Genomic DNA, 12,897 nt, shown 5'->3' with positions numbered 1-12,897 from the left:
TCATATGCATAGACAATGGATAAGGGAGACTGAAGAAGAATAGATGCCTTTGAATTATGGGGTAATGAAGACTATTGAATATACCATGGACTGCCAGAAATCTATTTTGGGTGAATTACAACCAGAACACTCCTAAGAATCAAGGATGGTGAGGCTTCAGCTCTTGTGCTTTGGTCATGTCAGGAGGGACCAGTCCCTGAAGAAGGATATCATGGTTAGTTAAGAAGAGAGTCAGTGAAAAAGAGGAAGACTCTCAATGATATATATTGACACAATGGCTGCAATAATGGGCTCAAGCACAACAATAATTGTGAGGATGGCAAAATCATTGATGGGCAAATCAATGTTTTGTTCTGTTGTAAGTAACATCACTGTGGGTCTGAACCAACTCAAAAGCACTTAACAACATTGCAAAAGTTAGAATATAATTTTACATAAAATAAGGTAATATGATTGCACTGGTTGATAGTTACATTGCTATTAATATCCTTTTACTTTTCTCAGAGGATTTGATAAAGGTCATTCCTTTTTCATGTTCTTTACATATTTTGAAAATATTGAATTACCCTATCTAGTCCTTACTTTTCCATTGAAATTATTTCCAGGTATTACAATATTAAAGAAAATTCATGTGTTAAACGTACTTATCTAATCTTCCTTTATGGTTGTTTTAAATATGTTTTTCTCTTGTTTTTTAAGTTCCTATTCCATAATCTGTGTTTTATTTCTAAACTGAGTAGATTATACGTCAATTGTTTTATTCATTCTCTTTACTCTTAAAAATCTAATAGGAATACCTCATACAATTGAGAAAAAAATCTGGGTAATTTGAAAATGAGACAAACAATGAATAAAAGAAGGTTTAAATCAATGTTTTTCAATGTTTATTTTTAAAAAAATAACCATTTTCAATGGAGGGATAAATTACCTTTAAAGATAATCTATTAATTTTAGGAAACCATTCTAGAAATCTTGATAATATATAAGGAGCATACTACTCCTCAAAAAAGCAAAAAATGTTATGAAGAAATTGTCAATTTAATATATTGACTACTTTTTTGTCAATATATTTTCTATAATTTTTCTTAAAATACAGCATTCACCCTAACTCTGCTTACCTCCTGATAAACTAATAACAGATAGTTTTTCTTCTGATGTTGCTGATGTATAGATTCTGATCATGTTGACTTCTGCAAGAAATAAAATGCTTGTAAGTCATACTTGAGATTCCTTAAATATCTTGTTTTTAAGAAAAAGAAAAAAAAAAATACCACAATATAGTATTCCTTGAAGACAGTTTACCCCACTACCACTACCCTCAATTCAGAGTAAGCCCAAAATGTTTTCTCTGTCTACTTATCATGGGAATCCCACAGTGACTGGTCATTCTCTTCTCATTAATAAGGTGTGTTGTTATGTTGTTAGGTGCCATCAGGATGGTTCTGACTTATACCAACCCTATGTACAACAGAAGGAAATACAGCCAGATCCTGAACCACCTCACCAAACAAAAAAACCAAAAACATTGTCATCGAGTCAGATCAGACCTATGGAGAAACCCCTCCTTGGGTTTCTGAGGTACTCGGTATCACTATAGAAGTAGATTGATCAACCTTCCTTCTGAGGAGTGGCTGGTGGGTTTGAACCACCAGCCTTCTGATTAGCAGTCCTTGCTATATTTGAGAACATTTTTCCACTTACTGTGTCAATTCATCTCATTGAGGGTCTTCCTATTTTTTGCTGGTCCGCTATTTTACCAATCATAATGTCCTTCTCCAAGGATTACTCCATCCAGAAAACAAGTTTAAAGTACGTAAGATGAAGTCTCATTGAGGATAATGAACTTAAGTTATTTGTCCATGGTTTCTCTTCTCATCAGCAAATTATCTAGGTGTAAGTCCATAGCTAGGCAGTGACTTAAGGGATAAACATGAGTTCATGATTCTTAACACAAATTCATGATTATTTAATGAAGATAGAAGAGTCAAACATATAGTTGGGAAAATGTTTTAATGAATATAGCACTGACTAGGAAAGGATTTATATATTTTTGCAGGAAAATTCCTGGGTTCTTGTAACAAAAGGTTGTATGGACATGTGTGGGGTAATTCCTGGGAGTTGGAGATTAGATTGGATATAAGTGGACCAAACTTTATTCCATTTCATCCAGACAGACTCTTAATTTTATATCCTGATAACTCTGCTGCTGTGACAGACATTTCTAAACTCAAAGACGTATGTGTTAAGTTACATTATAAAAATACCTATAGATACTTAAGATATTTTTATCACAAGCACTGAGTGAAAGATGCAGAAAGATATTCAGTAAATAGGGATATAAATATAAAAGAAGAAGAAGAAGAAGTACACAGCTAGGTCAGAAACTTGGACATAAAATGATGCCTTAGGACAATTTGTACTTTTACCACAAAAGCTATTTTATGAAGGCTGCTGAGTACAGATATGAAGATCTTTTGCTCCTTTGCCAAAAATCAGAATTTTCACATTCTGTGAGAGATCATATGACCATAGATCAAACTCCAAGTCTATGGGTAGTGAAAAGGTGGAGAATGCCGCTCCGGATCCTTTTGGTCTTGACACTGTAGATTATAGGGTTCATTAATGGAGGGAACAGAAAATAGATATAGCTCATAATGAGGTGGAGGATGTGTGGAACCTGCTTCCCTAACCGATGAATCAGAGACAATCCAATCACTGTGACATAGAAAACCAGGACACAGCAAATATGGGACACACAGGTATTGAGGGCCTTGGACTTCTCCTGTCTGGAAGCAAGGCTCAGAACACTCTTGAATATCAACATGTAAGAGATGAAGATAGTCAGAGAATCCAGCACAAATATGAAGACCACAAGTACAACTGGATACAGAAGATTGAAGGTGATATCTGCACAGGCCAGTTTGATAACATCCTGGTGAAGGCAGAATGCATGAGAAAGGACATGGGAGTGGCAATATGGAAAAAAATAGAGGGGTGTAATTGGAGGAATAACAGATACAAATCCCCTCATCAGAATTCCCAGGCCAATCTTTACCACTCTACTATTGGTGAGGATAGAGGTGTATCTAAGAGGGTTGCAGATGGCAACAAAGCGGTCATAGGCCATGGCAAGCAAAACTCCAGACTCTACAAAGGAAAGTGAGTGTATAAAGTAGGCCTGGGAAAAGCAAGCTCCATTTCCAATCTCCCTGAGATCCAACCAGAGGACTCCCAGCACTGTGGGCATTGTAGTCAAGGTCAGCCCTAAATCTGTGGCTGCCAGCATGGCCAGGAAGTAGTACATGGGTTCATGAAGATTGTGATCTTCTTTGATGAGAAGGATGAGGGTGCCGTTGCCAAAAAGGACAGTGATGTAGACAAAGAAGAAGGGCATGGAAATCCAGTGGTGAGATGTCTCCAAGCCTGGAAAACCAGTCAGCAGGAAGGAACTGGAGCTGTTGCTGGGCCACATGTTGGGTTAATCTTGAAGAAAATGTCTTTCTCTCTCAGTTATGACCACAGAAATGCAGCTCTATTTTCAAAGTATGATTCCAGTCATATTGCCTCAGAATTCTTTCTTAAAGATAATAATTACATCAATATAAGCCATTGTTTCTCAAATATAGTCTTAGGACAACCTGTAGTTTTTGTGTTCTTAGTTGCACATTCTCTGGCCCAGCATCTGCTTAATCAAATCCATGGTATGTCTCTTGAGCATCTGCGTTTTAACCAACTCCCTATCTGCAATTAGAAACAGTTTCCCTCAACTCTGAAGATTACATAAAAGAATCCCTGGGGGCTTAGTGCCTAAGGCATTTGACTGCTAACCAGAAGGTTGGCAGTGTAAATCCCCCATCCATTTCCTGGCAGGAGGACTGGTCACTAGGAGTCAGAATCAACTCAGTGGCAGTGAGTTTGGTTTTTGCTTTAACCTTAGTCCAATCTACTACTCAGAAATATAATTTATTTCATAGTAGTGATTTCTATCCTGTATTGTCCTGCATATAGGCTTTTTCTCTGAGACTCAACAAATTCCCAGGCGTCTAAGGAAGATAATTATGAGAGGAGCAACTGTGCCACTACCACTTTTGCTGAGGAGCAAACAGACATGAGGAACAGACACCTTACCTCCACATTCTATGTTTTAGTGGTTGCAAAAAAATTATTTACATCAAGTATTTATTAGGTGTTTCACTAATTAGGTGCAGACACTACAGAGTAATTGATAACAGCCCAGAGTAATTGTAAATGGGATCATTTTAAATCCTGGCGCTAGAATAAATAGTTAGGTCAGCCAAGGAGAGGACTCATAAAAATACTTATCCTTCAGTTTGGAAATTTTATTTTCTGTTTTCCTTGTTGTATCGCTCTCTTTGTCTATTCTCTTTCTGTAGGTTCACTGAAATAACTCCCCAGAACCTGATCTTCTCTCTCCCTTCAAGTTCTCCCTTTGTATTTTAATCAACCGTCTTCCTGGTATCTTTCCTTTTACTCCAAGCCCTGGTCCTCTCTCCAGTACTCAATAAGAGCTTCACTGCTACAAAAACAGAGAGTTGCCTGTGGAAGAGGGAGGATGTGTTCCTATCAGATATTGGAATTAATGGTTTTAACATCTCTTCCAGACTACAGGCTCCTTATGTGTAGAAACAATATTATATTTGCCTTTTTTCAACACCTAAAAAAGGACTTAACATATAGCATGCATTCATTTGTTAGTTCATCCAATATCTATTAAGCACTCACCTGTGTTATTCATAGCACTTTAAGCACTGGAAATAAATGGTTTCCAGGACAAAGTCCCCAATCTTATGAACTCAAATTAAATTAGAAAATAAATACTACAATTTCAGGCAAATATAAATACAATTATAACACAGAGCAGTATAATATAATAAATCATCTTTGAGATGGATTGAATATAATTTAATAGAGTACTTTGTGTCCAGGACTGTGCCCATCTGAGGAAGTGACATTTAAGCTGAGACCTGACTCACAAAAAGAGCTAATCATATAAAGATCTAGAGGAAAAACAATTTCATTCAGAGAATACCAGCATCACTCGACTTTTATGAGCAATCTGGAGAGGGAAACTAGGTAATGTGGTTTGATAAAGTGATCAGTTTTTACAGGTCTTTAAAAGCCATGAGGATTTTTATTTTTATTAAAAATGTGATGGAAGACATCAGAGAGTTTTAAAAATCATAGTAGAGGATGGAAAGGTGATATAGACTGATTCACATTTCAAAATGATTTACTAAGAGAGCCATGTGAAGAATGGATTATAGTGAAGCAAAAGAAAAGAAAGCCATAGAAATAATCCAGGTAAGAAGTGATGATGGGACTTTGAGTAGGACAAAAGCACTGGAAATGAAGGAAAGTTAGCATATAATGATACATTTTTGAAACAGTAGCAAGAAGAGTTCATGGTGAGTTAGAAATGGAAATGAGGGGAAAAAGAATTGAGATTAATCCCAGATTTTGACTTGAGCAAATAGAAGAATTGTTAAATCATTTACCAACATGGGGAAGTCTCATGAAGTCAGAAGATGAGGAAATCTATTCTTTAGTAAATATGGCTGAATTGGAACAAATGCATGTCCTGGCTATTTCCTTCCTGCACAATACAAAAAGAGTTTCTTCAAACTTTAAAAATCAAATTTAAAAAGATGATAGGATTCAAATGTGTCCCTTGTCACTTATTTTCCAGTAGAAGTCACAGCCCTTTACGTGTCCCCAAATTGAATTGTTTTCTTTTCTCATACTTGTACAAGTGAAATCTAACTGCAATGGATTTCAGCAATGAAGAATTGCCAGACATTTGGGTGTTAGGAGTTACTTCAACCTTCTTGCCTTGACTTTAGGAGATGGAAAGTTAACAGAATCACTTCAAACTTTCCATACTCTTTCCCTAGAAATGGCATCCTTAAAAACGTTTTGCATATTCAAAATACAATGAGTGATGTTTGTTCCTTATTCACTGGATGCAAAACAGTGCCACACTGATCCTTCTCCTCTGTCCTCTAAATACAACTTCATATTCTGTCTTCAATTTTCTTTCTCTAAAGAGCTTTAGGAGCATAGTGCCTAATGCACTGGACTGCTAACCTGAAGGCTGGTGGTTCAAACCCACCAGCCACTCCCCAGAAGGAAGGTTGGGCAATCTACTTCCCTAGTGATACCACCTTGGAAACCCAAGGAGGGGTCACTATGAGTCGGGTCCAACTCGACAGCATGTAACAACAACAACAACCTTTCCACAGCAATCTTTTTTAGGCCAACCTTACACCCCACTCAATTTTGTGAGATTTTTTTTTGTTGTTGTATTTGTAAAAGAATATGCTTGCACTAACAAGCAGTAAAGAACTACAGAGAAAACTACTCCAAATCAGAAGGATTCGTTTTATTTTGCCACTAGTCTTCAACTCAAAATTTTCTTTTTCCTATTACCAAAAATGTCATTTATATCTACCCAGTTCTGAAGGTATAATAGAGCTATAAAATCACCATACTTCACACTGTGAGAAATGCACCTATCCTCAACTACATGCTGCTCGTGGTTTCTGCGAAGGATCATTGGAGAAGAAACAAAAGACAAGCAAAGATCATAGAGAGGGACAAGGATTATGAAGGTTGAGAGTTGCATCAAGAGGAAGAATCTACTGTTGGGCCTATAGAAAGTCAAGCAATTTTCACCCATTCATAGCAATAACCCTTCTCTGCCTCATTTAAAATTTTGGTAGAACAAGAGATGCTTCTGTGTTTATCATCTAGATGGGAGAATCCAAGGAAGAGGTGTTATACCCCTATGTGGAAAGATTACCATATTCATACCACTGGGCATGATAGACTTAGGTACTCATGGCCAAGTCTCTTTCCAAGTAATATGAACTTCAGGTTGAGATCTAGACATCTATTCAGAGCTATAGGGTATGGAGATGTGGTCCTCCTCTATCACTCCAACCCCTTCTCAGTAATCAGTTTACAGAGGAGTTTCTTAGTATCCTCTTGCTGCATCTTCTGGGCATTCCCCTACACTTGCCTGTATCATTTCTGGGTTTTGGTTGAGAAGCAGCGTTCTTAGGTTTGGTCTGAAAATCCAGATTAGATATCTCCTTCTCGTAGTCTGGTAAGATATCCAGTCTGTGAGTTTATTAGTAGATAACACACCTCCCCAGAGTTCTCCCTTTTTCAATCAGTTGGGATCTTGAGAAATCGTTTTTCTCTCTTAATCCCTTCTATGAATCAGCTGAGACATTTTATTATCTCTCCAGAGTCTTAAATCAATACTTCTCCAAATAAGGTATGGGATTACTAGATCCCCAGGTGGCAAGCTTGTATGTCAAGAATGAAGAGTTTGTTCTTATGGCCCCAGCAGACCCTGTTAGCACTTGTGGGAGCCCATTAATTCTCCACATCAAAGACCAAACATTTTCCAGCTGCTGTGAGCAGAAACACATGCGTCTTGGTATATGTCTTTTGAATTCTAACTATATTTTCTGCTTGGTTCATCCAGCTTGAGAGTGGAAAGTTAGAACAGAGTTAATACGGGAAAAGATCTTCTCTAGGACACATCCACAATCTGCAGCCTGTACTTTCTATTTTCTCTTAGTGAATTCATCTTGCTAGCATTACTCTTGCTCCCTAGATATGCAGATAATATCCTTATTAGTGCTGAAGCCAAGCGTACCCTATAGCTCTGGCTCTAGGGATATGAAGTTTGGTTTTCCCTTCAACCCTGACAGCACCCAACCTGCCTGTTCCAAGTTTTAGGGGAAAAAAACATATATAACAAGAAGAACAGACGTTCTGTCCATAAGGAAATGCTTCCGCTGTCACCACACTTTGATATGATTAAGCTAATGTTTAATGCAAATCAGAGACCTAGACAATTCCTACTGAAATCATTAACCAATGACTTAAAAAAGTAAATTTTGACAAGGTACTTAACCTCTTTCTTATACTTGGGTCATGTTATCAGAAGAGATCAGTCACTGGAGAAGGATATCATACTTGGTAAACTAGTGGGTCAGAGACAAAAGGAGATGGATTGACACAGTGGCTATAACAATGCGCTTAAGCACAACAATGATTGTGAGGATGACACATGACAGGGCAGTGTTTGGTTCTGTTGTACATGAGGTCATTATGAGTCAGAATTGACTTGATGGCACCTAACAAGAACAATATAACTATCGTAATCAAGACTGTGTGGTATTGGTGAAGGGACAGATCAACGGAACAGAATAGAGAATGCAGAAATAAACCCACACAAATAAGCCCAACTCATTTTTGTCAGAGATTTGAAACTGAGGAGACTTCAGTTGAAACCTCATGTCCTGTGCAAAAATTAACTCAAAGTAAATATGAATCACGGAGTTAAGTGTAAAATATAAAACTCTAAAAATTTTAGGAAATGGATAAGGTGAAATCTTTGGGGCCTAAACCTAAGTGAAGGGTGCTTAGACTTAACACAAAAAAAACTTTCCTAAGTGAATAAAAACACAAATTACAGACTAGAAAAAAATATCTGTGAATTACATACCCAAAAAAAGTATTGAAAATGTTTTTAAAAACTCTGAACACAGCATTAAAAAATATCCAATTAGAAAATGACCAAAATACATAAAAAGTCATTTCATTTAAGAGAATACACAGATGATAAATAAGCACATGAGAAAATGTCAACAGCATTGATCACTGTTGCAAGTTATATTAATGATATTGTTTGATAATTTCCACTATTTTTGGATCATTTTTCTTGGCAATGTGTACAAATATGGATCTCTTCCAGTCAATTGTGCAGGTAGCTGTCTTCCAAATTTCTTGGCATAGATGAGCAATCACTACGAAATGCATATTTAATTAAAAACACAAATTAGATATTACTGCACATCTTTCAGAGACCTTGGGTAATACAAACAGTTAATGTACTTGGCTGCTAAACAAAAGGTTAGAGGTTCAAATCCACCCAGAAGTGCCTCAGAAGAAAAGCCTGGATGTCTAGGTAAGAAGAATGAGCCACTGAGAAACCCCATGTTGTGCAGCTCTACTCTGACACAGATAGAGTCGCCATGAATCAGAATCGACCAGAAAGTGACCGGATACACACCTGTCAGTATGGCTGAAATAAAACTAAATGCACAAAAAGGCTGATAACTCTAAAGTTTTGAGAGAATATAAAGAATCTCGATCACTCTTATATTATTTGTGGGAATGGAAAGTGGAAAATAGGTGACAGTTTCTTCAAAAATTAACCATATAACTACGACATCACCCAACAGTAGACATGCTGGGCTATTATTCTAGAGAAATAAAAACTTATGTTTATAAAAAAATCTATACATGAATTTTCATTATATATTTTTTATAGTAGATAAAACTGGAAGTACAAGTGTCCTTCAATAGATGAATGCTTAAACAAGATGTATAGTACAACCATAATATGGCTGACTTCTTGCTGTTGTGGTTAGGTACAGTTGAGTCAGTTCCAACACATAGCAAACCTATGTGAAATAGAAAAAATACTTTGCAGACTATTCTCAAAATTGTTGAGCCCATTTTTGTAGCAACTATTTAGTCCATTTCATTGAAGGTCGTCCTCTTTTTTTGCTGACTCTATTTTACCAGGAATGATGTCCTACTCAAGGGAATGGTGTCTCCTGGAAATATGTCCAAAATACGTGTGTGAGAAAAAGTCTCTTCATCTTCTCTTCTAAGGAACATTCTGGCAGTATTCCTTCCAAAACTGATTCTTTCGCTCTTCAGGCAATGCATTGTATATTCAGTATACTTCACCAACACCACAATTTAAAGGAATCAATTCTTCAGTCTTCCTTATTCATTGTCCAGCTTTTACATATGAGGTTTTGAAAATACCATGGCTAATGTCAAGCACATCTTAATCCTCAAAGTGACATCTTTCTGACACATTATAAAAGTCTTCTGCAGCAGGTTAGCCCAATGAAATACATCATTTGATTTCTCGATGGTTGCTTCCATGGGCATTGTTTGTGGATTCAAGTAAAATGAAATACCTGACAACTTCAATCTTTTCTCCATTTATTGTGATATTTACTGGTCCATTTGTAAGAATTTTTGTTTTCTTTATGTTGAGGTGTAATTCTTACTGTGGCTTTCATCTGCATCAGTTAGTGCTTCAAGTCCTTTTCAGTTTCATCAGTCCAGGTGTGACATGAACATATCTCAGGTGATTAATGAGTTTTCCTCCAATCCTGAAGCCATATTCTTCTTTATATAGTCCAGTCTCTTGGATCATTTGCTCAGCACACAGATTGAATAATAATAGTGTAAGGATAAAATCCAGATGAACAGCTTTCCAGATGTTTAACCATGAAATATCTCCTTTTTCTGTTTAAACCACTGCTTCATTGTCTATGTAGTGGCTATACATGGGCACACCTAAGTGCTCTGGAATTCCCATTCTCCTGAATGTTACCCATAATTTGTTATGACCCACACAGTCAAATTCCTTTTTATACTCAACAAAATACAGGAAAACATCTTTCTATTGCTCTCTGTTTTCAGTCAAGATTCATCTAACATGAGCAATGATATTCCTTGTTCCACATCTTCTTCTGAATCTGGCTTGAATTTCTAGCAGTTCACTAAAATTGTTCTCTAGCTACTGTTTTTTAATTATCTTCAGAACAATTTTACTTGCCTGTGATAATGACGATGTTTGATAATTCCCCCATTCTGTTGGCTCACCTTTTTTGGAATGGACACAAACAAGGATTTTTTCTAGTCAATTGGTCAGGTCACTGTCTTCCAAATTTCTGGGCACAGATAAGTGAGTGCTTCCAGCATTGGATCCACTTGGTGAAACATTTCAATTGGTATTCTATCAATTCCTGTAGCCTTGTGTTTCACCAATGCCTTCAGTGCACCTTGAATGTCTTCATTTACTACCATAGCTTCTAAATCATATGCTACCTCATGAAATGGTTGAACAATGACCAATTCTTTCTGACCATGACTCTGTATTCTTTCCACCTTCTTTTGATGCTTCTTGCCTTGTTCAGTATCTTTCCCACAGAATCCTTCATTATTGCAACTTGAGGCTTGAATTTTTCCTTCAGTTCTTTTAGCTTGAGAAATGATGAGCATTCTTCCCTTTTTGTTTTCTAACTTCAGGTCTTTGTACATTTCATTATAATAATTTACTTTATCTTCTCTAGCTGCCTTTTGAAATCTTCTATTTTTCCAATTTCTTTAGCTACTCTATATTCAAGAGCGTGCTACAGAGTCTCTTCTGACATCCATTTTGTTTTTGCTTTCTCTCCTGTCTTTTTAATGACCTTTTGCTTTCTTCATAAATGGTATCCTTGATATAATCACACAAGTCATTTGGTCTTCAGTCATTGGTGTTCAATGCATCAAATCAATTCTTGAGATAATCTTTAAATTGAGATGGGATATACTCAAGGTCATACTTTGGTTCTTGTGGACGTATTTTAATTTTCTTCAGTTTCTATTTGCACTTACACATGAGCAATTGATGTCTGTTCTGCAGTGGGAGCTGGCCATGTTCAAACTGATGATATTGAGCTTCTCCATTGTCTCTTTCCACAGATGTAGTCCATTTGATTCCTGTGTATCCCATCTGGTGAGATCCACATGTGGAATAATCATTTATGTTGTTGAAAAAGGTATCTGCAAGGAATAAATTGCCAGCCTTGGAAAATTCTATCATACGATCTCCAATGTGGTTTCTATTACCAAGGTCATCTATTCCAACTACTAGACTTATTTCTGGTTTCCAAGTTTGGCATTCAAATCACTAGTAATTATTAATGGATCTTGACTGCATGTTTGTTCAATTTCAAACTGCATAAATTGATAAACATCTTCAATTTCCTCATCCTTGTCATTAGTAGTTGATACATAAATTTGAATAGTAGTCATATTAACTGGTCTTCTTTGTAGTCATATGAATATCATCAAATCACTGACAGAGATATTATGAGATAACAGAGGGATTTATATTCATTGATTTAAGACAGGCAGAAATTTCTTAAATACTACACTGCAAGGAACATAAATAAATCTACTTTCCAGTTTATAATTGTTTGTGAAAAAGTATCCCCAAGATAATAAAATGTCAATCTATAAAGTAGAAAATATATTAACTATACGTATATATTTATGGAGCTCTGGTGGTGTAGTGGGTAAGGTATTTGGCTGCTAATTAGAAGCTGGGCAGTTCAAATCCACCAGCTGCTCTGTGGGAGGAAAATGAGGCAGTCTACTTCCATAAAGATTTACTGCCTTAGAAACCCAGTGGGGTCACTATGCATAAGTATTGACTCAATGGCGGTCCATTTGGTTTTTTTTATTGTAAATATAACTAACAAAAGAATAATGTCATTAATTTATAAATAATACCTAAAAAATTAAGAGAAGAAAATAAATTGTAATGGGCTTTAATGGGCCAAAGCCTGGAATAATCACTTCACTAAAGATGCAAGTGACCAATAAATATATGAAAATGTGTACAACACTACTAGTCATCATAGAGTTCAAAATTAAAATTACAATGATGTAGTACCACATACTTAACAGGCTGGATTTTAAAAAAAAAGAAAAAAGCTGAAAATACTAAATGTTGTTATGGAAGTGAGCAAATTGAGTCTCTCTTGAACAGTTAGTGGAATATAAAATTATATAATTAGTATAATTATATAATTTCCCTTGTTACCCTCCCGAGAGGGACCGGGTCTCTGGGAGCTAGGTAAGCACAGGCGGGCTTGTGCTTAGTCCCTGGGAGCGAGGTAAGCATGGGCAGGCTTGTGCTTAGTCCCCAGGAGCGAGGTAAGCATGGGCGGGCTTGTGCTTACTCACTGATCTGCACTGAGCACTGTCCCTTGTTACCCTCCC

At 36.5% G+C, this 12,897-nt stretch overlaps 1 protein-coding gene across 1 annotated transcript; it reads right to left on the bottom strand.

The window, feature by feature from the left end:
- Positions 1-2,533: 2,533 nt before the first annotated feature.
- On the bottom strand, positions 2,534-3,472 carry LOC103210125 (olfactory receptor 51B5). Its single transcript, XM_007956049.1, has one exon. The coding sequence runs from the start codon at positions 3,470-3,472 to the stop codon at positions 2,534-2,536; it is 939 nt and encodes a 312-aa protein (XP_007954240.1).
- Positions 3,473-12,897: the final 9,425 nt, after the last annotated feature.

This window comes from Orycteropus afer, unplaced genomic scaffold (assembly GCF_000298275.1).
Source record: "Orycteropus afer afer isolate SDZICR_OR568_19922 unplaced genomic scaffold, OryAfe1.0 scaffold00014, whole genome shotgun sequence".
In the NCBI taxonomy this organism is placed as follows: Eukaryota; Metazoa; Chordata; class Mammalia; order Tubulidentata; family Orycteropodidae; genus Orycteropus; species Orycteropus afer.
Note: the sequence above shows the minus strand (reverse complement) of the source record. Positions and strands in the feature narration are given on the sequence as shown.